The sequence below is a fragment of the Anthonomus grandis genome, chromosome 4 (assembly GCF_022605725.1).
Source record: "Anthonomus grandis grandis chromosome 4, icAntGran1.3, whole genome shotgun sequence".
Classification (NCBI taxonomy): Eukaryota; Metazoa; Arthropoda; class Insecta; order Coleoptera; family Curculionidae; genus Anthonomus; species Anthonomus grandis.
Genome location: NC_065549.1, coordinates 29,059,370 through 29,086,960, shown reverse-complemented (window position 1 = coordinate 29,086,960; position 27,591 = coordinate 29,059,370). Strand labels below are relative to the sequence as shown.

Genomic DNA, 27,591 nt, shown 5'->3' with positions numbered 1-27,591 from the left:
CATCTGTAGACTGAGAATTTTTATTTCGTAAACAAAATAAATAAAAATGTAAAAATCATTTCGTCAGTCTAATAAATGAATATGTTCACTATTTTTGTGTATTAAGTGTTTTAATTCACATCTAAACGAACAGTAAAAACGCTGAAGTATGTCCGGGCCTTTAGAACAGTATTCGTGAAAAGCTCATCGCAAGACTTATCAATAAACTTCACACGTCACCATTCTGATGAGTTGACGTTTGTTTTTAATCCAAGAAGATTGGAATTGCGAATTGTTTTGCGTTATTTTTTATAATTTATCCTTTAATTATTGTAGACTGTTTTAATTTTATCGTAGTGGAAACACATTAAGGAATCAAATTACACAATTAGATAAAATGACTACTCAGCTTTCTAAAGAAGACATCGAATCTGTTTTTCATAGATTAAGGGCCATTCAATCCAATAAGGTAAATAGAAATTTTATATTTACAAATCCAAATTACTACAATTTGCTGGTATTTTCTAGACACGTCACAGTAATAAACTGATGATCTTTACGACGTTTCTGTTTAACTATTTTATAAGAGTTAAGAAATATATTATAATATATTAAAAAATATTCCTTTAAACAGTCTGCTAATAGTTTAATTGAGCTCTCATGGATTTAATACTTTTTCTGGCTAATCCATATTAAAGCTACCCATATGCCAATCTTACTTAAACATAATTAATGAAATTGTTATGAAATAATCCTTATCATCCCTCTAAGAATGGCTCTTGGCTATATCTAGCTATGAAATTATTAGTCATAATATGGCATGCAGGAAAAAAATGCTGTCAAAGGAACTATGAGAAATTGCTGGAAATACTTATCAGATTCCTAGTTTTGTCCTATCTCCCAAAAAATAAAAAATAAAGTGGTTGAGAAAGGTTAGATCTGTTTTCATTAAAATAGAAAGTTTAATTAAGAGAAATTGTTTTCACATGATACTACTTATCTTTAGAGTGGCTCAAACACTCCCTCTTTCATACCTGAGGATCTGCAGAGTAAATAACTGCTTTTAATCGGATTGAATGTTTAAAACTTGCCTTAAATATCAAGTGTGACCTAGATAAACTATTTATTGCTAATTATTGAATAGAGGTGCACCCAGTTTATAGGAGTAGTTGTCAAAAACTGACATTAAATTTGAGGGCCATATATTTAACAGATAGCTAAAAGAATATTGAATCTACTTTTATGATAAAGCAGATAAACTTCCATCTTGAAGACTTTATGGCAAAAATGTGTTGTCCAATATATCTGTGAGTGTAAACTTAGAATCTTGTTGTCCTTTGTTTTAATAGGGAAGGCATTCTTACTTTCTTCTGCCTCTATATTCACAAAGTTACTTCTCTCAACAGATATTTAGGACCATAAATTCAACATATTGCTTCATTAAAATAATTTAAGTTCCAGCTAAAGAAGCTTTTGATTGGGTGGGCTTCTTATTCCATTCTTAAGTTTTATGATGACACTGTACAGAAATGCTTTGTTTTAGAGCTGTATTTGGCATATTATATTATTTCTTTGTTTATTATATTTTGGAAATATTTTTTATCAGTAAATTTTATTGTCTCTAATTCCTTTTAAATTTAATGTATTCTTATTTTTTATGTACTTAATTTCTGTGTGACATCATTTTAAATTATTTTATGTTATTTTATTGTTCTTCACCTATTGCTATGGGTCAAGAAGTTAGTTTTTTACTTAGGCTTTGTTTGCACCAAGAAATTGTTTATAATTATAAAGTAAAGTAAAGTAAAGTTTATTCATGCTTATGAAAAAAAAATTTCTTACAATTGTTACAAGTAGATAAATACATATTAAAAAATTATTTCACTTACAAATTATTAAAGTTTTACATTGCAAATTAAAACCCTTGTCTAAAATATTAAAAAAAATAACACCCAAGATACAATTTCACAAATACTAAATAAAATAATCACAATTTACAAACAGTTAAAATTTTGGAGACCCCAATATCAACTTTAATTTCCTAAAACTTATTTTTGTTTCATTTTCACCAATTTTCACAGTAATGCAAATTTTGATTTGATTTAAAATGTGCTTAACTCTGGATGGGATAATCAGGATTGAATCAGCTAGTTGTCATTTAACAGACTGTTAAAAGTTAAATAACTAAGATAAAGTAATTGACAATATAGCAGCATCAAGCATCAAGTTCATACATTCTTGAATAGAATAAATTGACTTTGATCCTAGGCTCCGCTCTGGAGCCCTCCTGTGCAAACGGTTAAACAAGCCTCATGCCACATGGTCAATGTGGTTAACATGCTCAATAATTTAATTATAAAGAAAATGCATGGCAGAATTTGTCGACCTACTGAAAACCATGCTAGGGAGCTCTAATTATTTTCCTAATTAATATCAATTTATTCTCCATCAGATACATGGTTAATCTGTCCAGGAAATAATATTTTCATAATTAATTCTTTTATAGCACCACATACCATAATATTTTTGCCAATATGCTGCAGTACAGTAAAAGTAAAAAATACTGTAACAACTACTGAACATGTTATTTTATTTGTATATATTACTTTTTGTGTTAAGAACAGTAAATGTCTAAAATGATTTGAAGTTTTGGAGGTCTATTAGGACTCCATTAGACCAGGAACTCCAGCAACAAGGTCTTGATAGACTGTGTGCTTGGTGTATGAAAAATCATCTGAAGTGCATATTTATTAGTGCATCCAAAGTGAACAGATTCCCATCTTCCTATTCTATCAATGGTACAGATATTCAGTGTATCACCACTATGAAGGATTTGGGTGTCCTTTTAGATAGCAGAAAACTTTTGTTGATTACATCAATTCCATATCAAAGATACTTGGGTTTGTTCTAAGAAATTGCCACGATTTTTCTGTAAGGGCTACCAGATTAGTCTACTGTTAATTAGTAAGACCTGCCTTGGAATATTGCTCAGTTGTGTAGTTACCATATTTCCAAAATCACACAGTTTCTTTAGAACATGTTAAGCATTCATTTCTGAGAGTATGTGAAGTAGAGAGTAGGGCATTAGAATGGAGAACCATGATTACAGTGTGCTGGAAACAACAGTTTAATTTGCTTCTCTTAGTACTTGCAGAGAAAGATTTCACATACTGTTTATGTTGTGTTATACTTGTGAATGGCATGTTGGATGGTAAAACACTAGCCAATATTCTATAGTCTGTATTCATAGAACCTTCTACATATTCCTATCAATAGGGTTATTTATACCCTATTGATAGATATATTATAGATATGTAGATAGACCCTAATAAATAATATCATATCAATATAATATAATAATCATAACATTATATGTATTATTATCAGTCATTTAATTAGTATATTTGTAATGCTCATGTACCTGGTGACCATTAGTAGGATTTCTATTTTTTTGGTTTTTTATTAATATATCTTTTATTTTTTGTTATTTTTTTTTAATTATTAAGTTTTAAATTAAACTTGTAGTAAAAACAGTGTAAACTAATTGAGGGTGATCTATAACATGAAATATTTTACTTTGAAAATTACATACACTAAATACATATACCTCAAAAATCTTGGCTGGTAATTTTTATCTGACATTAAAGAATGCTGTTAACTTTTAAACCATTTTCCTTTCATAATATTAAATAAATTCATCAGGAAACTGAATCTTACAGTAGCTTGTTTAATTTAAAAAAACTTATTTGAAACTGTAGCTTGGTTAATTACAGTGCAAAATTGGCTGGATATTTTGAAATGTAAACTGACCTTTTTGTTAGAATTAGGAGAAACATTTGACTTTTCCAACCATTTGCTTAAAAAAATGTTTCTATTGAGCAAGGTATGGCATTTTAATCAGAGCTTCGTTAAGAACCATTGACAATTATCAGTTCTAGTTAAGTTGCAATGCAAGAACCAAAAACATAAGAGTCCAAATTATCAGGTGATGGTCAAAATGCTCGGTAACAGCATAAAATTTGGCAGCTCGCCACCTCTTCGGACTTGAGAAGCACCGTCCTATATGATCATAATTTGTGTTTAAAAAAAGGGTTACTGTTTTTTATAAATACAAAATATCTACTAAAAACAGCAAAGAGGAATTTTAAAATACACAATATACATATAGAATATACAAAACCGTACAAACAAAGATGTTTAAATATGTTCTTAAGAGTGCTAAAAGATAAATGGAAATCATGGTCATTACACTTTTAATGACCTCTGCATTCTAGAAATTGGGGTTTAGAAACTATATTTATTTATGTGATAGAGAGAGCATGAGTTCTTTAGTTATGAGCAGATCTAGGGGACATTAAAATTTAAAAGTCATAAAGCATTGGGAGCGTCAATTACGCCATTTATTAATTTGAAAAAAAAAATATATTAATATTCTAGTTGCTGGCTTTATTATTATTAAACCCATTAGTTTAGCAGGTATAACAATAAAAAGCACACTCAAGAACTTCTTTATTTTTCAAGCAACACAAATGAAATTTAGTATGTAGTTAAGCTGTTATTGACTGTTTTACATTAAGTTACATTTTTTGCCTGTAGTTTTGTAATTTTAAATGTGATACCCTACATGTTTTTACATATTTTGAAGCATAATGTAAAAATAAAATAATTTGAAATAGAATTTATTTGTGTCTAATGTGTCTCTGATACATAATAAAGGGGTCATTTGTGCAGACAACATCTCAGATCACAACTTGGTTTTCTGTGAGCTAAATTTAAACAGGGTACCCATAGTTTCTAAACTAATTGAGTACAGGTGCTTTAAAAATTTTAATAACCAACTTTTTTTGCAGGATTTATATTTACTACCATGGGATAGCATTTTATATCAAAATAATATCGATAGTAAGCTAGTAATTTTTAATAATTTAATTCAAACACTTTTTAATAAACATGCTCCTTTTAAAAAAGCAAAAATTACTAAACCTAAAGCTCCTTGGCTCCTGGCTACAATTAGAAGAGAAAAAAAGAAGCATCTAAATCTGTTGTGTAACGAAAAAAATTAGCGTCAGTTTTGGTCGTCATTAAAAAAGTTTAACATTTGTAGAGATAAAAATAATACCAATATTCCGGAACACCTGTCTGATCCAAATCAAATTAACATCTTTTTTTCTCAATTTCTTCAAAATTCTGCGAATTGTGATGAACAAATTCAGTGTTATAATAATGGTGTATTTGATAATAGCCTGCATTTCACACTTAGTCTTGCAACTGTTGAAGATGTAAGTAGAATTTTAAATAGTATTAAGTCTAATGCGACTGGTGTGGATCAGATTTCACCAAAAATGTTAAGGTATTGTAGAGAGATATTCTTAATTTAAGTCTTAAACGCAGCCTATGTGAGGCCATGGTGCTCTCTTATTTTAACTACTGTGATTATGTTTATGGTTTTTGCTTAGATAATGATTGTAAAATGCGCATACAAAAAATTCAAAATGCCTGTATCAGATTGGTTTATGGCTTACGTAAGTATGATCATATTTCGCAATATTTTAAAACGATTAACTGGCTTAAAATGGACAATCGTAGAATTCTTCATTTTTCCACTTTTTTGATAAAAATCATTAGCAGCCCAATGGCACCTGCGACTATAAGGAATAGATTGTTGTTTAGAGCAAATGTACACAGGGTAAATGTTAGAGCTAGAAATAAGTTAACCATGCCGGTCCATAGGAGTGCTATGTTTTAGCGATCGTTTTCTTACAATGCTGTTCAGTGCTACAATAAAATACCTGCAGAATTTGTTGACCTTCATGCAGATAAATTTAGGAGGAAATATAAAATTGTTCTTATGAATGTTCAAAACAATTCTCTTACTGTTTAATATGTATCAAATTTGCTGTTTTTTATAGAAGAAGAAAACTTTTTTTGTGTTACATTATAATTGGGAATATTTCTTTACATATAACATGTTATAATGTTGGTTTATATACTTCAAATACACCCTGATCTGGTTCAGTGGAGTAGCTATATAAAGCTAGACTGCGCCAGGTTCAGGTACTTTGTTTTTTTTCTTGTATCAAGTTTGTAATGAATTTGAATAATAAAAGACGTTTATTATTATTATTATTATTATTATTATTATTATTATTATTATTATTAATATGAAATACTTATACAGGGTTACTGGTAATTCGATACATTCCTTTGGAGATGTGATAGGGGAGGGGGTAAGAAGTAAATTGAACCCTAATATGTATTATGCAAAAGTTGATAGTTTTCGACATATTTAATTTTTTCTGTTTTTCTTCAAAATGTAGACCTTAGTGGTTTAAAAGGCAGTTTCCAGAAAATCCGCTGTATAATTTTTTAACTTTTTAGGCAAAATACATGCTGAACACAATAGTGTTACGTTTGTAATGGCAAACGTCCCGCAAATAGTTGTAACCATAGGTAAATTCTCGATGCAAAGTGTAATTTTTTTTTCTTAAATAAAATACTACACTTTCTAGTGGATATTTTTTGAAAAAAAATTATGCTACATTCTTCAAAATTTACGTAAAACTTTCTTATTATCTAAGCTAACTCATAGGCTATAAATGCTACCAAAAATTTTAACAGAATTTTGTATTTTTATTATTAATAGTAAGAACGCACTTGAAAAATGCCAAGTGGTATTTACTTCTATGCTATTTAAGTACTATAGCAACAATTTGTTTTTTTTTATTTTATTGTTAAAAATTTGATGTGTAGATAGTCTGACAGCAATAATTGTTATGGAAAGTAGTTAAATTACGAGTTTCGAGTTTATTTTTCTCGTGTTTTCAAAGAAGGTATTCTATTGGTTTCTGCGCTATGGCCACGTTTACTAACGCTGAATATGCAGATATTATGTTTGTTTATGGGTTTTGCAATGGTAATGCCGCGGAGTCTCGCCGAGAATACCAACGTCGCTTTCCGAACCGCCGCATTCCAAATGTCCGTGTTTTCGCTTCGACCTACCGAGCTATCGCTGAAACTGGATCCGTAAAACCAAGAAGAGGTGACGCTGGCGCTCCTCGCGTATATCGAGCAGAAGATGGGGAGGAAATATTAAGACATTTTGAAGACGATCCAACCACATCCACTAATGCCGTAGCGCAGCAAACAGGATCATCGCAATGGAAAGTTTGGTCCACGATTCGGCAAATGGGAAGCCATCCTTACCATTATACGCCTGTCCAAGGATTGGAAGAAGGGGACCCGATAAGAAGGGTAGAATTCTGCAGATTTATTATAAATTCTGATGCAGACAATAGAACTTTTTTAACCGACATTTTGTGGACGGACGAGTCAAAGTTTAGTCATGAGGGCATTACAAATTTTCATAACCTTCATTTTTTGGGCCGAAAAAATCCCCGTTTAACAAGAGAAAAGTTTTCAAAGAAAGTTTTCTGTAAAAGTGTGGATGGGACTTATTGGCCGGGATGTAATAGGACCACATTTTTTCCCAGACCATTTAAACGGGGATATTTATGAAAATTTTTTACGACATGACCTACAAGATCTTTTTGACGATATTCCTCTCGCCGTTAGAGGACGAATGATATTTCAACATGACGGCTGTCCAGCTCATTTTCGGCGGTCAGTTTCGGCAGTTCCTGGATGAACGTTTCCCGAATCGTTGGATTGGTAGGTCAGGTCCAGTAGCTTGGCCAGCACGAAGCCCTGACTTAACCCCGCTTGATTATAGCATATGGGGTCAAATGAAAGCACTGGTTTATGCAACCCCAATAATTACCCGGGAAGATCTTATCCAAAGAATAACCAACGCTGCCCAGCAGATCAGGAATACCATAACAACTAGAACAACAAAGACTGAAATGAGAAGGCGCTGCCGAGCCTGTATTCGCAATAGAGGCTCTCATTTTGAACAAGATTTGTGAAGGTAAATACTGATAAATGCGTTACTTTACAATTTATAATAAAAATACAAAACCATGTCACCTAACTTTTAAGCATTTGTATCCTGTGAGCTAGCTTAGGTAATAAGGAAGTTTTAAGGAAATTTTGAAGAATGTAGCATAATTTTTTTTCAAAAAATATCCACTAGAAAGTGTAGTATTTTATTTAAGAAAAAAAAATTACACTTTGCATCGAGAATTTACCTATGGTTACAACTATTTGCGGGACTTTTGCCATTACAAACGTAACACTATTGTGTTGAGCATGTATTTTGCCTAAAAAGTTAAAAAAATATACAGCGGATTTTCTGGAAACCGCCTTTTAAACCACTAAGGTCTACATTTTGAAGAAAAACAGAAAAAATTAAATATGTCGAAAACTATCAACTTTTGCATAATACATATTAGGGTTCAATTTACTTCTTACCCCCTCCCCTATCACATCTCCAAAGGAATGTATCGAATTACCAGTAACCCTGTATAATATATATGAAATATAAATAGAAAATGTTAAATTTGTTTCATGTAATCATGAAAAAAACAATTTGATCGTGTTTTTTATTTTTTATGTGCTTGGAACAAATATTAAAAATAGGTAAACTGTATATTAAATCAGGTTTGAGCATTTTATAACGTAAATCTTCTTGCAGTCGTCTCTGTAATTATTTAATTTAAAAGTAAAATAAAAACAAAAAGTTTGAAGTGGTATTAACATTTTGTCAATTAAAAGAAAGCCTTAAGTTTAAGATTTATATTATAAAACGATTTAGTCATCACTGAATAATTTGTGATATTAATTTTACATTTTACATGATAATATAATATGATTCATCCCATAAATTGAATAGTTGAATTTTATTTATTAATGGCTAATTTATATAGCATCATATAAATATATTTAAATATGTTTTAGCTTCTAATAATTCGACTATATCTTAAAGTACACTTTTCTAAAAGTTTGATAGTTGTACTGTTACATATATATAGTTTTTTTTATCTTAAAATAGGTTTGCTTTGACTGTGGGGCAAATAATCCGACATGGTCTAGTGTTACTTATGGAGTATTTCTTTGCCTTGATTGTTCAGCAGTGCATAGAAGTTTGGGAGTGCATTTAAGTTTTGTGAGATCAACTCAACTGGATACTAACTGGACTCAGTTGCAAATTCGTCAAATGCAGTGCGGTGGTAATGCTGCAGCTGTAAGTAATTGAAATTAGTTTTACATGTTTTATTTTTATTGGATTGAATAATATCCATTGTTTAATTATACATTTATATAAATCTATAGCCGTTTTTGTAATACTAATGACATTTTAAAAGTCTAAGAATTTATCAGTTGTTATTATAAATAACATATAGTCTATTTTAATTTTTTTTTAGATGCAGTTTTTTATTATTCATAATTGCAATACAAATGATGCCCAAAAAAAATACAACTCAAGAGCTGCTCAATTGTACAGAGAGAAACTTAGCCAAGCTGCCGTTAATTCACTAAAAACTAATGATCAGGTAAAATTTCCCAACTTTTTTGTTGATATAAAATGCGATACTGATTTATTTTGAAGCTTGTAATAGTTTTTTTATATGTCATTTTCTGCTATTTTGTATTCCTAAATTAGGTAGTTGCCTCTAATAAGTGTGCAGCAGCAATTAAAAATATTGACCAATCGCTTTTTCTGCAAGTCTCTCTTTTCTTTTTAGCTTCACTTCTCACAAGAAAAGGAGGAGTCAACTGCGGTCAAAGCAGAACAGCCAGACTTTTTTACAGAACATGAATTATTTGGAAGCAGCAATTTAAGCTGCGATTCACCTAAAACAAAAGTAATTTTTTTGTGTTTTATTTTAACTCATATTAATAAGAATCATTTCCTATTGTAATAATACTTCTTTGTGTATAGGCTGAGGTCGTTCCAAATACACAAGAAAAACCCAGTTCGTTGGGTAGTTCTGCTGGTACAGAGCTAAGAAAATCAACACTGGGTACTAGAAAACCAGCAGCCAAAAAAAGCATGGTAAGGCACATCAGTATCTTTACTTTCCTTTTTTTGTGTTATTTTAATTTTATAGAACTTAGATCTGGTTAACTTACTAAAAATAAAAAATAAGTCAAAAGATGATTCAGAATACGGTAGTTAAATTGATTTAAATCTGATGGTACATTTTGGGAATTATGATTTTAACAAAAACATTATTCTAATAATAATTACGTTTTAAAATATTATTATAATAAATTCCCTATTTTATAATTATTAACATTATTTATAACTATTTCTCTTTGAGAAATTTAATTGACATTTTTTAAAATTTGATTTCAGCTACTTACATAATAAACAATTATTTTTTTACAGCTCGGAGCGAAACGCACTGGTTTAGGAGGAGGACTAGGGGCAACGAAAGTTAAAACTAATTTTGCCGAACTTGAAAGAAAAGCTGAACAGGCCGCAGAAGAAGAAGAAAAGTCGAAGTTGGAAATGGAAATTGCAAACAAACGAGCTGTCGAAGATTCCGAAAGAGCCGAAGCTGCAATTCGCCTTGCATACAAGTACGTATTATTATTTAAAGGCAACAAATAGACTTTTTAACCATCAAATTAGCTTGACTACTTACTGAATTAGATTTTTTTGTAATGTAATTTATTAGATTCGTGAAAACTAAAATAATTTTTCTTGGAATCAATACCATTATTTACCTTAAAACCTTAAAAGATTTTTAGATAGCATTAATTTTTTAAGTTTCTTCAGTTGATTTTTAAACAATTTTTGTTCGGTTTATATAGGGAGAGAGAAGAAACGGAACGGAAAATGACCGGAGACAAAGTGGCGCAAGTGGAAAGATTAGGAATGGGCGTTTCCAGAGGTTCTAGAGGTGGTGTCTCGCATTCTGCTTTCAGTGATATGCAAGTTATAGAACAGGTAATCGTTTTTAATTTCAGATTAAAAAATATTTATTTTTTTGTGGAGATTTGGATCTTTTTTTAAATTCTTTCTAGAATTCTTCTGTTTTTATTGATATGTGAAAACGCATTCAGTACTCAAACTATTTTATAAACTTATTTTTATTAAATTTTATTTCTCCATTGTTTTGTGTCATCCTAACATTTTTCGTTCCAAAAATGGTGTTAACCCAATTTTAGGAAAGGATTCAGGTCTTACGTTTTTGATCGCCCATATCTTATGTTTCCAATATGAAATTTGAAAATGTAGGACCATCTGATTAACCATGAAGAAATCTAAAATTATCGTTTTTTGTATTTTTGGTATTAAACTAATTTGATTTGACAAAAAATTAAAACAGTTACAGCCGACTTCGTTTTTTCTAATTTAATAGTTTAATTGGGTTTAATGATGTTTAACTATATCGAAAAAAGCAAGATACAAAAATAGTATATAAACATAAGATACAGGCCATCAGAAGGGTAAGCTCTCTTGAATTCTCCCCTAAAATTGAATTTATACCATCTTTGAGACGGAAAATAAAAAGAGCACCCAAAAAACGAGGACATGCAATTTATCACAAACATTAATTCAGAATTGTAGTTATGGTTCCAAATAATCGATTTTCTTCAAGCAATTTGCGCGGGCTGTAGCTCTGATGGGAGGCATTTTAAGATATGTTTCTAGGAAAAGAAAGTTTAACTCGGGCAATACGCTCTTCAAATAGTTGCACCGAATTTTTTGTACCTGTATATTTTCATTACAATGCAACTAGAAATTTATAACTAACAAACAACCAAAGATTTATTTCTCAAAAATAACTTTCAGAATAAGTATATATTCAAAATTCCGGGGCACTATAGACTTAAAGTCTGTGTGTGCACCAAGACATTTTAAGCATTTTCTACCATACTAAAAGGAGCTATAAACTATATAACTAACTTTTATTATCGTATTAAAAAGCGGCAATAGAAAAAACTTACAAGCAGTACCCCAAATTGTTATACCATAAGTCAAAATTAACTATATAATTATAAAACTTCCTTAATAAAGAATATGAATTTCCCTTTTTTTTTTAAATTGATATAACTTTACCATGCATTGATCAAAATATATCCCTAAATATTTTACATTATATTTTCTTTTGATTATTTATGCAAAACAAGACTTTGTTTATCAGGCAAATTCCTACAAGACATACCAAAGGTGACAAAGATAGTTTTTTCTGTGTTTAGTGTTAACAGATTATACGAGCCCTAATAACTATATGTTGGAACAAGCAGTTATTTTCAAATAAAATGCCCATTTAGCGAAAATATTTTATTAATTTTTTTTTAATCATAAATATGAAAAGAACAAGCTTTTTTATGATGTTTAATATTGTTTTTATAATTAATTTATATATTTTAAGTTATTTAGTATTTAATTACTTGGTAAATAATTGAAAAATGCTGACAACTAAATATTGGAACAAGTGAGTTTTAAAAAAGGAAAATACAAATTAGTAAGGCGTAACGTCGCCCTTAGCTTGAATAACAGCCTGAACTCTATGAGCCATTGTACCAACTAGACCTTCACAAAATTCAGGGGTGAAACTATCCCATATTTCCTGTAGTTTAGCACGTAATTGTGGCAAAGTACGTTGCGGACTATTTCTTAGGCGTTGCTTCATTTTGTGCCAAAGTATTTCGATTGGATTGAGATCCAGGCTGCTAGAGGGGTGTGACAAAACTTTCATATTATGTTCCCCCATCCATTTTTTGATAGATTTAATAGTATGACATGAGGCACCGTCCTGTTGAAAGATAAAATCTCCAGATAGATATAAATTTGCTGCACTTGGTAAAAGCTAACTAAAAACTAAGACCGCTCTTGTGGATATATTTGCGGCAGCATTTTCTGGAAACATCCCACTTTCTCTATTCCACCTTGCAGTTATTTCTCGTAGAGTATTTTTTCTTCCCGACTTACAAATTTTAATCAAGTTGCTTACATTTCTTTGAGAAACAACTTTTGGACGTCCTGAACTTTTGCCGCGAACACGCATTGTTTTTCCTTTATGGTACTGCCGGATAATAATTTCTCGCACTTTTAGATCAGTATTCGATCCATTCGATCACGAGCCATTATTGTATTTTACTCGTATAATAAAAATGACAGTAATTGATTATTAATGGTCAAGTGACGCATCAAAATTTTTATTGTTGACAACGCACTACTTACTTTTGTTTATTCAAAGCCATCTTCGCGTCATGCTAATAAAACTGGAAAAATTTGAGCAAAAGCAACCCATGTTCCAACATTTACTTGTCAACATTTTTTGATTATCAAACAATTAAATAAATATTATTTAACATCCAAATTTTATTAAACCTTAAAAATAATTCTCTAAAACATAAAAATTTTTATTAATTTATTATTTTTAAATAAAAAAAATATAATAAGAATTACGGTAAACTGGAATTTTATTCGTAAAATGACTACTTATTCCAATATATAGTTGTTAGGGCTCGTAGGATCAAATTTAACCCTTGACAGTTCCTCCTTACACTCCCCAAAGGCACCATTCCATGTTCGATTTGTGACTAATAGTACCATATCATCTACAAAGCAAACGATTTTGCCTTTTGTGATAACACTTGTTAATGTGTTGACATAAGTAAGGAACATATTCAGGCTAAGCATAGTTCCCTGTGGAACACCAAACTGAACTTTTTGCCTCTTCCGAACAAAATTTTTCATTTTCACAATTTGCTTGTGATCATCTATATTATATAGAAGATGCCTAAGACATTTAATTATGGTTGCATATTATATGGTTGCATTTCACACTATCTACAGAAATTTCATCCTCTTCTCCCACTGATCCATTTAAAAAAAATTATTTAAGTTATTAATTTATTTTCTGTAATTGGGCTAAGAAACATGGAAGTTCTATTTTGTACATTATCTATCATTCACCCCAACATTCGAAACATCAATTTTATTAGCTAACTTATCACCTATAGCACTGAAAATTGTGTTAAAATCATTAGCCATCTCAAGTGGATTCAAAAGGTCTTCACCATTAGTGCATCAAATGTCTTTTAGGTGGCCCTTGGTTTATCATCTCCCTTACAGTTTGCTAAACCTTTTTAGGATTATAGGAGTTTTCAGCAAACGACTTTTATGATTAATAAGTGAAATATCATCAAACTCTTAATCCAGAGTTTATTGTTGTTTTAGTTTATCTTTTTGCCTTGTTGATATTATACATCCAATCCAAGGCTTTATACGTCGTACTTTTGATTTCATTCTTTGGCTTGTTAATTAATTTCACTGTGTTTCACTATGATTAGTTTTCGTTTATTTACACTGCTTTATCGTAAATTATGATGGTGTTTTTCTTTATCAATGGGTCTTATTTCTAGATCTGATATACTAAACTTTAATATAACTGCATTTATGGTATTAAGGTTTTCATTATTTATTTTTAAAGCGAGTTTTTTCTCCAGAAACTAGTCATTTTTGTAGCCAAAAGTATGTAGAGTGCTGATATATTTACTGTTTTAGAATTTTGATCCATGATATCAAGATTTATGTTTTGAAAAATTTCTTCTAACATTTCACAAGAGTATTGTTTAAGATTATTTTCTAATATTTCATTTAACGCTGTCACAAAAATATCTTGAGAGAGAGATGACAATCTATAATTAGCGATAATCCCTATAGTTATAGAATTTAAATTACACAAAAAGTTTGTGTTATTTACTTTAATTATTTCTAAACTCAAGAAGGACTCGCTCGAAAATTGCATATCCATCAGTATAATATTGATTTAAGTTATTAAAATCATGAGACTCCGAAAACACTATCAAATCAAAAACCACCCCAAGTGATTGCAAAAAAACAACCAGTGTATGAAGATTAATCGTAATGCCATAAATATTTATGTGGATAATATTAAAATCCTGAAAACTATTTTGAAAAAACCTAATTGCTCAATGTTACTGCATGTTACATAGCTCTTTTCTAGAAGGAATAAGTAGGGTCACTGACTATAGTTAAGGCATACAAACCACATAAGATTACCACATTACGAAACTGAGAGGCTGTTGCGAAAGAAATCCTTCGACATCATTTACATCTCTTATTTTGACTACATCAGAGTTTTCATTTTTCTTTGCAAACACACTAACAGGCTTGCACACACACACATTTAGAATCACCCTCGCGACACAACCTACGGGCATTACGGAATAGGTCACCTTTTTTCTTTGTTAAATCATCTTTTTTTATGTAAATATTCTCTATTAAGCAGGGGGCTCATTAAATCGGCATCATTAATCGGCTCCGCCGCGTTTCGTATTCTCGAAGAGGCAAAAACTGCCCGGAAATCCGATGGTCTGCGACTAGTTTAGTACCTGATTAGCAATAGTGGACGGTTGTTTATTTATATGATGTCTCGCGAGCTTCTGATCGAAAGCATCAGGAGTAGATACATTTTTATATGATCCAAAAGATCGTGACATAAGTTTTGAGAACATCTTTTTTAATTAGGTACCTATCTATGAATTTACTTAAATATGTACCTTTTTATCAGCATTTTCTCCTAAATCTTAGTTTAGATAATCTATGAGTAAAATAAAGAGCCATACGCATATCTATAATGCGGATTCAATGGGCGGTGGTTGCCGGCCGGTCGGCCGGTGCTGAGCGTACCGTGCGGCTGTGCCGATTTAATTGCTTTACTGTCAATACACACTGTTCACTGGTGATTTTTCCAATTTCATTTCTCTTTGTTATCAAAGACATTTTTGTTGAAGTCTCGTAAATGATATCAGCAATGGTGAGTATTTTTGTTCCTATTTAGTGCTTGTAAAGTCGAAATTATACCCATTTGTAGTTACGTCATCCAGGGGAGAAAAAACGTATGGCGTAGATATTTTTGCCAATCAATATTAGGTTAGAAACTTTACCATCGCCTTCAGAAATTAATAGTCTGCTATGTATTTTTATACGTTCAGAAATTAACAAATGATTTATTTTAGCAGCATATTATTATATTTTTATATTCGTGTATATACTTTCATTCCCAAAAAATTTAAAAAAATCTTGTAGTATTTATTGTATTATTAACAAACTTAACAATTAACAAATATTATTATAATTAATCATAAATAATGGGACATAAACAACAAGTCCGAAACGAAATTGCACTTCAAATTGAGAATGTGATAGAGCGAGCCGCAGATGCATCAAAATTGAGCACAACAACGATCGCAAATATAAAGAAGAATGGGATAAAATCAGATCAGGATTACGCTGCTCATATATTTTCCAAGCAAAAGACCGCAAAAACCAAATCTACCACATACTTGAAAAGTAGAATTCGGCACGAGCAGTAGAGGTAACAAAACCGAGCTTACAAAAATTGTGAATAATGGTATAAAATTATTTTAACTCACTGGGACAAATTTAAATACTGACAATTTAATTTACTTGTTCATGAAAAAAAATGCTGCTTGAAGGAATATGTTAACACATTAAAATGAAAATACCATTCCAAAAAATAAAACATACAAACTCAAAAAAAACACGCCATATTGCATTACCAAGTTAATGAAATTGCAACGATATGATTGAATACTTAAACGACGATCATAAAATAAAATTTGCTAGAACAAAAAAAGCTTAATCAATCTCGTCAGTATTGTCAGAGTCAGAACTGCAATCAGAGATTGTCTTCGTCATCGTCGTCTTCGTCAGTCGTAATCACAAGTGGCAGAATGTCATAGGCATCACACACTTGTATTGCCTCCCAAGCCTTTTCAATTACCTTTTCTGTATGAAAAACATATTTTTGCCAATAATCTATAGAAATTTCATTTATTACCCTTTCCCATGTAGTCAGAACGATCATATTTTCGTTTACATTCCGACCATACCATTTCAATTGCATTAAACTGGCAATGATATGGTGGCAGTCGCAAAATTTTGTGTCCTAAAGGTTTAACATATTCATCAAGGAAGTACTTTTTTCACTAGGGGAGTTTCTGCGTGCAATACTCCATATTTTATCTTTCATGGCTTTTTCTGGAAAGCCAATATTCTTTTTCTTCAACCATTGGGCCAGTCTCTGCTTTGTCCAAGATTTTCTCGGGATTTCTTCTAATAAACTAGAATGGTAACTTGCATTGTCCATGATTATAAATGACTTTAGGGGAAGATTTGGAACCAGCTGAGTTTTAAACCAGTTTTCGAAGTTTTTCCTGTTGATATTGTCATGAGAATCTCCCGTCTTTAATCCACTCTTGAATATCAAATTTGCACCCCTGATGAAGCCATCTTTGGTTCCGGCGTGGACCACGATATAACGATGACCTTAAAAATAAAAGATAATTCAATTCTCTTCTTTTAGAAATCATTCTTCCAGAACATAAATTTAATATAAATAATAAGTAATGTTCCATGCACATACGAGTAGTGTATGGAGTTAAATTCCCTCATATTGTCTTAGAGAGAAATTATATGAAACTATGAAACAGATGAAATTATGAAGTTAGAGGGCAATAGTTTTTATTCAAAAAAATATATAAAAAGATAACCAGATAATTTTTACCTTCACTGTTTTTCCTTGAATCCGTGTGCTTGGTGTCATCTTGCCAGCTACTACGAAATGATCCCTTGCTAAAAATCCTCGTCTCGTCAATGAAAACTGGAGTAAAACCTTCCGGACCTACATTTCTATTTTTGATATACTCCCTTAAAAAATTTATTCTTTTATGAACAATATTTGGCAAGTCCATCAAATATTTTCTGTTATTTGATTTTTTCCACTTGAAGCCTATACTATTGATCCATCTTCTTAAGGAGTCAATGGAAAACTCAAAATATTCAATTTCTTCCCTGAACTTTTCTCTTATTGTTGCCAATATTACATATTCTTTTCTGGCGTACATAGAATAAATTGTGTCCCGAATTCTATGTTTCAAATATGTTGTAATTTTGGTTTTTGCTGTCTTTTGCTTGGAAGATATATGGGCTGCGTAATCCTGATCTGATTTTATCCCATTCTTCTTTATATTTGCGATCGTTGTTGTGCTCAATTTTGTTGCATCTGCGGCTCGCTGTATCACATTCTCAATTTGAAGTGCAATTCCGTTTCGGACTTTTTCATTTTCCAGTTGAAAAAAGCCAATATATTTAAAATCATTAGCTGCGATTGTTCATTATACCTATTATATCTTTTTTTAGGCATTATCTAACAGTTTTCGAAATAACTTTCAAGAACAAGTTGACAAACCAATATTTTTGATTGACAGTGACGGATATTGCACATAACCTAGTATATAAAAGATGAATAATCATCAGACACCAATTTTTTTTCAAAAGTTTGTTGTCGCCGCTGTTTGGAATATGCTAAACAAAGATAAACAAAAATTACGTCATTACAAATGGGTATAATTTCGACTTTACATAGATGGAAGTCACTTTGGAATAATTAAGTTAATATTAGATGTAATGAAACCAATTACGCTTTGTGCTTTACCTTTTTTAAATTATATATAAACCAAGTTTAAATTTTATGCTTATATGTTGAAAAAAAAACTTGTATGTTTATTTGGTATGAGCTTCAGTAAGCCATCACAGAAATTGTATTTTTAAATGGTGAAATATGTCGGGTTGTCCGTATCAAGTGAATTGGATGATTAAAAAGGCAACAGCATAATTGTTAGTGCCAAATTAAATCAGTTAAAGAGAGGATAATGTAATCCACACAGTCTCCCTCCACTCACTAATAAACGAATATATGAGTACAAGGATATAATAAACGAAGTTACATGATAGATCAGAAATGGATGATTTTATGATATACTAGAACAAGTTTACAATTACTAAAATTACTACAAATAAATTATCAACTTATTTACATAACAACACATTTATAAATATATTAGTGAGTGGAGGGAAATTGCGTGCATTTCATATTTCTCATCGTACAATATACGAATGGACTTCAACATTAAAAAAAAAATTGTTTTTTTAAGTGTGGTTATTAACAGTTTATTTTTTCAATATTTAATATAGTTAAATAATGTCTGTCTGTCTGTCTGTATAGTTGATATACATAATGCTTTTCTACAAATCAGCTGGAGGCAACATCAACTTATTGTTAGAGTCGTTTCTATGGTGAAAGTGGTATTGAAAATACAAAGTGTAATGACTAATAAAGAAAACTGTACTTTTTTTTGTAATAAAAACTAACCTACACATCTTGATTCTCTATTAATAAAGTTTGTTAGATAGCAAAATATGGTATTTAATTACATATGTGGAACAAATAGCTGCTACATAACTGCATAAAACCTTTTTTAGATGAAATATTTCCTGTATAGATTTTGTTAGAACACATAAGTTACATATACTTATTATTTTTAATTCTAGATTAATACCTGATTTAACACATGATTAAGTTCAAGTTACAGACATATAGTGACCGAATACACTACATAGCCTTTATGTTTCTAGGAAAAGCCTGCTTCAAGTTCCTCCAAAACACTTGACGCCTTAGGAAGATTAACGTTAAACGACAGTCCAGACTATTTTGACGACTATATTAATGGCACCGGTGTATACGCCTCATCGTCTGTTAGCAGTAAAGACAGCTGGGTTGTGGTCGATGACCAACCCGAGCGACGCTCTGTGCATTCAAACGATAATGGTGTTGAGACTGTCATAGAAAAATCACGCGGTCGTATGCCAAAAAGCCAACCAGATCTAAGTTCAGATGAAGCACAGAGAAAATTCGGTAATGCAAAGGCCATTTCTTCGAGCCAGTTCTTTGGTGATAATGATGCCGACGCTGAAACGAAGGCCAGTCTAAATAGATTTCAGGTATGCATATTCTAGTCAGTTTACAATTGATTTACGTTCTATTAAGTAAATAAAAATTGTCGGGTATCGCGTTCAATTACTGACCAATTAGTTACCAATAGACTACAACAGTGGCGGCTCGTCCTAACGGGCCAACGAGCATTGCACGGAATATAATAATCGTTATATTTTAAAATTCTTATTAGTTTTAAAATTTGTTTTACATTCAATAATAACTACAATACCTAACCAAACAACTGAAAAAACAATGTCGAGCTACATAATTTATTTAATTTTCATTGTGTCGAAAAACTAAATGATTCAAGCCGCGACCGAACACATTGCAAAACGGCTTCGTTGCTAATATGCCAACGCATTGAAAAGGGTTACTCGAGGCTACACCGTCGATGCGTTTTTAATACGATAAAATACGTTGTAACCGAGCATAAGGGAGGGTGGTTCAGATCAATTTTTTTAGCACTTATTTAACGTTTTAGTTGAATTTTAGGTTCGTTACTTCGCAGTAAAATGTCGGATGGTTAATATTCAAATTTAAACCGCATTTTTTTATGTTTATAAAACGTTTTAGACTTAGACAAAATGAATAGTAAAAGTAAACAATTTACTGGCAAAACCTTTTTCTACACACTTGTTGAAGGAGAAAATTCAAATCAAAGAACTTGGACGGCCTCATTTAGATTTGGATATTGGAAAAACGCTTCTACATCCAGCTCGCCACCTCACACACAACTTTAAAGACCATACAAGAAAATTTAACCGTATTTTATGTTTTTAAAATAACTGGATTTGTGGATGTGATAAAAAAATTGTATTTTGTTGTTTCCTAGGTATTTTCTTTGGTAGTATTCATTTAAAATAACAAAAACTCAGGAAAATAGCAAGTTCCATATAATAGTTATTTATATAACAAGGAGATTTTACACACGTGTAACATACAAAATTTTTTCTACTACCGAAGAAAACATAAAAATCAAAAAAAAAACGAATTACTTTAGGCACTTAAACAACTTTTACTTTAAAAAGACTTTTTTAGACACTAGTGCGTAAAAAGTGAAACTTTACGTATTTTTAGTTTTAATAATATTTCTTAGTAATTAAAAATATTTTTCTCTTAATTTTCTTAATGACTGAGTTCGACTTATAGAGAAAATGTTAATATGCACAACATTTTTAAACATTTGAACATTATTATAAACTGTATTAGATCTTATGGTGCATCAGAATTAGCCTTGCGATGCCGTGATGATGAGGATAAATTTTGGTTCTCAATTAGATAAAGAGGACTTTTAACACTATTCAAAATGAACTATTAAGTTGTATGATTGATGTTTACCACGAAGAAGTGGCTAAAGAAATTAAAAAAAAAACAAATTATATAGCTGTAATTGCCAATGAAACTATAGATGTTGAAAACAACTTTCAATTAGCAATTATTTTACGATATATCGTCTCGACTAATATAAAAAATTAAATTATTATTTATTTATTCATGCCAAAAAGTATAAACTCTTACTCAAGTCAAAATACAGAAAACAAAAGTAGTACAATTAAAATTGCAATAATAAAAACTCATCCAGTAACTATAAGTACTATAACTATAAGATAATGTCTATCATAGGAGTCTTGGAAAATAAAAGAGATACGAAGGTGGTTAAATTAGAGAAAAATTGCGCATTTTTAAGCGTAACAATATGACCTTTAGAAGGATTTTAAAATTCCGAGTAGCTTTGGTGAACACATCACCGAAAAAACCGAAATTTGCCGATTCCATTTTTATTTTTTTCTTACATTTCTTAAACAGATATGGGAAAACAAAAGACACTTTTTTATGGCCACTTTTTAAGCTCTACAAAATAGCGTTGAAAGATTTTTCCGTATGTACGTTCCGTATTTCGTTTCGGAGGAATCATCATCGACTTAATTTTTTTATGGTGCGTAAAAAAAGTATATCCTGTATTAAATAGCATATTTTATTACGAATACAACGATATATGACAATATGATTCTGCAATATTTAAATTGGAAAAAATGGATTTTTATTAAATTTCTAATGATTTGGTGTAGTAGGCGGCGAAATGATGGCGCTGAGTATGGAGTAGTAGGCCTCTTGTTTCAAAATATTATTTATTCATATACGTAGGTACGTCATGTGTTAGTTAATTAAATAAATTAGTTAAGAACTACTTACTATAAATCCAAAAAAAATAATTTAGATTGTAGATAATGTTCAAACAAATTACCATTATTCTTGAAACACAGATAACGCCATCTAAGTGTCGAATTTAAAACACTTATTCAGATGTAATGCTCTTGAACGCTTCAAAAATGATTCTCCTAAGCTGATCCTCAGATTCAAAAACACGGTTGTAAACACAGTTTTTGCAAGACCCACAGAGAAAAAAAATCGAGCGGAGTTATGTCCAGCGAACAAGGGGGCCACGGAACTGTTGAATCTGTGTGTACCTATCAATTTTCCGGGAAATCCGTTTGATAGAGAATCGCGCACCATCCTGCTGAAATCGACAGTTTCTAACTCTTACAAGCGGTAAGTTGTCCCCGGATTCTTTCAAATCGCGTTCCAATAAGTTGCGATAATACTTCCTATTAAATCTATTCCAAAAATTCCAACCCACATATTAAAACCAAAACGGTGCTGATATCTAGTCATTCGGTTTGTTGAGGGATTGTCCCTTGACCAATAATGGATATTTCCACAGTTAAAAATTCCATTATTTGGAACCATACTCTCGTGCGATTAGATAATCCTATGGGGAAATATTTCATCTTCCTGACACTTCCTGGTGTACAATTCATAAAATGCTTTTTACCTTTCCTGGTTACTTGGTCTAAGGCCTTGACAGATAATCCAGTGGTATTGTCAATTCCATTTCGATATTCCAGTGGTATTGTCAATTTTTTTAACAGATATTTTTGGATTTTCAGTTACGACTAATACTACATTATTTTCTGAAAGCACCATACTGCTTAAGATTCGAAGCCAATCGTCCCAAAATGTACTCCCCTTTGAACTGGGATGTTTTCTCTTTAAATAGTCATTTAGATACATACAACGCCAATAAAGCGTTGCTGTAACATAGGATATAACATTTCAATAAAATTATTTTGACATTTTCTCAGTGCCATTATTTCACCACCTATTATACAGCAAAATATTAAAGTTTTTCCATATTTTTTTAAATAACGTCAGAAAAAAACGAAATCGGCAAATTTCGGTTTTTTACGCATATCTCCGGAACTACTTTTACTTCCGGAATTTTAAAACTTTCTAAACGTCATATTATTAGAAAAATGCTCAACTTTTCTCTAATTTAACCATGTTAGTATTTCTTTTGTTTTCCAAGATCCCCATGATAGACATCCTTATCTTGGACACACTGTATAAGATAAGAAAATCCACAATTATTAACAAATACAAGCAACTTAAATAGAAACACAACATATACATAAAAACACAATACTCCTAAAAAGCCACAGTGGAGTAAACAAATTCCTCAAATGAGTGAAAAGGGTTATTATTTAGGAAATCTTTAATTTTATTTTTGATTGTACAAAGTGGCAGAACCCTTACAGAGGCTGGCAGGGCATTAAAAAATTCCACTCTGTAGTGCGAAACACCAGTTCTTGATGTGGAGAGTCGATGATGAAATTAAGGAGTCATTATTTCTGGTAAAGTGCCAGTAGGTATCAGCATAATATGTCGCATACTCAGTATTTTCCCTAACGTATAATAGGCACACTAAAATAAATGCACAGGGTATAGTTAGAAAAGTGTATAAAGAACCGGTGACATCAACAGGCGGCAAAATCCGCGCATCTCGTTATTCTATCGATCGGGTCAGATGACTATGTCGACGTCTGAAGACAGTGGAAGCGGCACACTTGTTGAAATTATTAATATTTATTTGTACTAGAGTTTAAATAGCCCTAGATTTTTAGTAGGTATAGCTAGCGATATTATAAGTGCGTTTGATTTAGTTGAAATACCAACTAAGAATGCATATATTTGAATTTAATTGCTCCGAGATTCGTTTAAAAAAATGTAGATAAAGTAAAATTATATTTTTTAGCATTGTGATGTGCCCATAAAAAATGTAATAAAAAATAGTTTTACTTACAGCAGGATGCAGTTCGCTAATTATTTTTAAAACAGGACTTCCAATAGGTAGCTGAAAATTATTCTTTATTCGAATTTTTTTTAAGGATTAGGAATTTTAAACGACTTGTGTAAAGAAACAAATTGGTATAAGCTTAAAGTTTTATTTCATTATTTTACATATTATATATTTTTATTCACTATCAGATAGTGTATTACAGCCTAAATCAGATTCATCCGATGAAGACCATTCGATCTCTTCATCAGATGAGCCTGTATTTACTGTAAATTTTAAAGAATCCAATGCTTCATCAAAAAGGTGATGACTTTCGAAATATTGTTTTTCTATGTTGTCTATATGGTTGCAAATATTTATCCACTCATCATTCGAAATTTCCGCAAATTTCTGCCTTGTCAAAGTTTCGACATCCGCCAATTTAAAAGTGGAATTTCTGCTTGCCACCCAATTCTTAACAGTTGCCCAAAGTTTTTCTATCGGATTAAGCTCTGGGTGGTATGGAGGCAAACGTAACACAATGTGTCCATGCTTTTCCATTAAGTCGTCCAACTTGGTTTTTACAGGATACTTTTCTTTATTTTCAGACACTATTTCATATAACTCTAATGTACGTTGTCTAAAATAATTATATACTATTATTGTAAGTTATCAATACAATAAAAATTAAAATTTGAAAACATCCTATAATAAAATATGAATTTATATTGTTCACTTACCTAATATTTTTCAAAGGAACAGTAATTCCTTGCTCTGCTTCTTTTTTCATAAAAGCTGCCACGTTAGAAATAATCTCTCTCCCTTGGCTGTGAATTATTTGTCCTTGTTTGCCTACTTTCTTAGGTGACATCTAAAAAAAATTAGAAAGTAAAAAAATTTATATACACATGCACACTTTTATATACACAGGCTGTACATATATACCTACAAGTTAAATACCTATTATTTTGTCACTTAAAATCAAAGTATATTTTAAATAATATAATTTTTAAAAGTAATTAATTTTAATTTTTTTGAATAATTTAAACCAATTTTACTTACCTTTTACAATAAAAATCGGATAGTCTAATTAAAAAAACTATAGTCTATTTCACTATTATATTTTAAAAAAACACACAACAGATTTTAAATGCCTTATAACACGATTAACTCACTTCCCGTACGAGACGACACTGAGTAGGCCTTCACGCTACGTCATAGGCTTTAAATCCCGGGCAGGTACAAAGAAACGAAGTACGGCGGCTGCTTTGTTCTTTCGGTTTCTTTAATAAGAAGCGAGAGAAAATATATTGCGGTCGTCTTTTTTCTCTGCCACCAGATTTTCTATCGATTTTGTGTTGAAAAATGGGTTTGTGCGCATATTGAGCAGCCGGTTCTTTATAAACTTTTCTACCTATAGAGTGAGACTTTTCAATTTCGTGAAGTGGGATTTACTTACTCTCTGTAGCCCAAACGAGCACATCTTCTTTGCAATGCAAATATCTTAGACATGTGTACCGAGTGTCCCGAACTAATAAGACAATATGTCATTATAGAATAAAAATAGCTGAAATAAGCAATCCTAAGTGTGCCAATTGAGACAGCGCCAGAAAAATTACAAATTAAAATAATCTGCTGGGTTTTGGTTTGGTTTAAACATAATCTGTTTGAAACAGTCCAGTCTTTCAAGTTGGCACATGTCTCTTGAGATATGCGAGAAATATTTGCTTCACCAGCATCAGCAAACACCTTCTCACAAAAATTCATAACTGCCAAGCTGGTTGAATGCGATTTCCTAAAGCCGTGCTGTTTTTATAGAACAATGGATTAAGTTCAAAATACCCTTCTGTCTTTTAAGCAAAGATTCTAAGATCTTTTCAAATATAGGAATTAGCGAAATAGGCCTCTTTTTAGTTCATTAGGAAAAACTCCTGATGAACTTGTCAAATTGATTAAATTGGTTAATGGTACTATAATAATTTTTTTATGGCTTTTATAAGACTAGTGCTTACATCAAAACGATCCGTACTTTTACTATTTTTTAGACCATCAATCATCTGACGAAACTTGATCATGGCTTACCTCAGTAAAAGAAAAGCCTGGTCTACAACTGCCTGTCAAATAATCCGAAGGATTGTTATGAGCCCCGGGGAGCAACTCTTTCAGTTTAGTAGGGACATTTACAAATGATTCATTAAAGAGGCAGGCATTGATTTGGCCAGGCTCGGTTTCTTTAACATTAGAGTTAAGCGATTTTATCACTTTCCAGATAGCTTGGGAACGATTACTTGCCTGATTAATAAATTTATCATTTGAATCAATCTTTTTAACTCGGCTTTTCCTACGGTATCTACTTCGGTAAGTGCGAACAGTTTCAGAAATAACTTAGTTTGGGCGAAGTGTGTTAACCTGTCTCAAAAAACAAAGCATGCCCCTCGTATCTCCGAGAGAATCGTCAAACCATTTTCGTTCACATTGTTGTCAATGACTATATTTTCCCAGGTAAAACCCTTAACCATACGGTAAAAATTAAATAAGCCCCAATCCGTGATGGGTCAAGAACAGATACAAGTAGTATTACTCACTCTGTGACGACCCACCCCGAATTGAAAAGCAATTCCCAAATGATCTGGCAAAGACGTTACATATTTTCATATTATCATTCTGGAAATATTTGTGAAGACATTGTCCAGACAATTAACCTTCCTTGTAGCACCATTTACTGCAGGATGTAGTCCAAAACTAGAAAAGAGGGCAACAACCCTATGAGACTGACTGCAGTCAAAATTAAATCTAACATTAAAGTCACCAATGATGACATATTTTTCATTGATGGTTAAGCTTTCAAGAAAACCTTCACGTAAACCCAAAAAATTGATTGATTGAATTATAATATAAAATATTGATGTTAAAACATTTGATATCGAAAGTATTTACTTTTACACGTCTTTTATAGGGCTCAAATAGTATCTCTTCAGCGGAATTTTTCGGAAGAAACGAAGAACCTAGAGGAGGCGGTGCAGCGGCCCATTTACCTGCTTATGATTTAGAAGATGTTAAAGAAAGCGTTCGTCAAGGGGTTACACGTGTAGCTGGCAAAATTGGATCTTTAGCTAGTGGGATTGTGACTTCGATACAGGTAGTTTTTTGTGAATATTATTGAATTTGTATCATATTTGAGATAGTATTTTTTTATCCTTAACTGCGTTGAACCAATACTGTTTTTTTCGTATTTAAATATGAACGTAAATTAAATGCTTTACGATTTAGTTTTTTTTTTGTTATGGGATAGTGGTAGTTCATGTGATGATAATTACATTTGGAGTTGGGGTCTGGATCAATATAGACGGACGTTCACGTTTTTCTTTAAATACGAAATTTTTTTAAGAATTGGTGCAAATTTATTTATAAAATAAGAACTTCATGTAAAGTCGTCTATTCAATGGGTGGTAAAGACGAAATTAATATTATTTTTATGTCCCTGTTTAACTCATTTCTAAATCTGAAGTGCCTTTGAAAATTCTCAGAATCATCTTTTTTTTTCTTTTTAGGATAAATATGGATATTAGCAGAAACTCATTCGGCTTATCATGGCCGTTAGTTGATTACATCTAAAGCAGTTATGAGAGGTAAAATGTTTATTTCCCAAAAAAAAAATAGAATGTAAGGCAGGACTATATTATTATGCTTATGTATTACTTATTAAACTAACTTCTTTATCGCTGTTAAAAAATAAAGCAAAATTTAAATATA

The 27,591-nt window shown here is 31.2% G+C and overlaps 1 protein-coding gene across 2 annotated transcripts; it reads left to right on the top strand.

Moving 5' to 3' along the window:
* Nucleotides 1-224: 224 nt before the first annotated feature.
* On the top strand, nt 225-27,591 carry LOC126735694 (ADP-ribosylation factor GTPase-activating protein 2). Of its 2 annotated transcripts, XM_050439757.1 has the most exons (10): nt 226-448; nt 8,927-9,118; nt 9,300-9,428; nt 9,621-9,740; nt 9,818-9,931; nt 10,268-10,461; nt 10,696-10,831; nt 19,364-19,729; nt 26,795-26,977; nt 27,390-27,591. In XM_050439757.1, exons 1-10 carry the CDS (start codon nt 377-379, stop codon nt 27,405-27,407), a joined length of 1,524 nt encoding a protein of 507 aa, XP_050295714.1. In that variant the 5' UTR covers nt 226-376; the 3' UTR covers nt 27,408-27,591. The 2 variants fall into 2 exon arrangements, with proteins under 2 accessions (XP_050295715.1, XP_050295714.1); XM_050439758.1 differs by lacking the exon at nt 9,621-9,740 and having other exon boundaries at nt 225-448.

Bases quoted from the DNA above. Each gene is read 5' to 3' on its own strand.
- LOC126735694 (XM_050439757.1), top strand. From the start codon at position 377: ATGACTACTCAGCTTTCTAAAGAAGACATCGAATCTGTTTTTCATAGA. The intron at 9,932-10,267 runs GTAAGGCACATC...ATTTTTTTACAG, and splicing joins CAGCAGCCAAAAAAAGCATG to CTCGGAGCGAAACGCACTGG. The intron at 10,832-19,363 runs GTAATCGTTTTT...TTATGTTTCTAG, and splicing joins ATATGCAAGTTATAGAACAG to GAAAAGCCTGCTTCAAGTTC.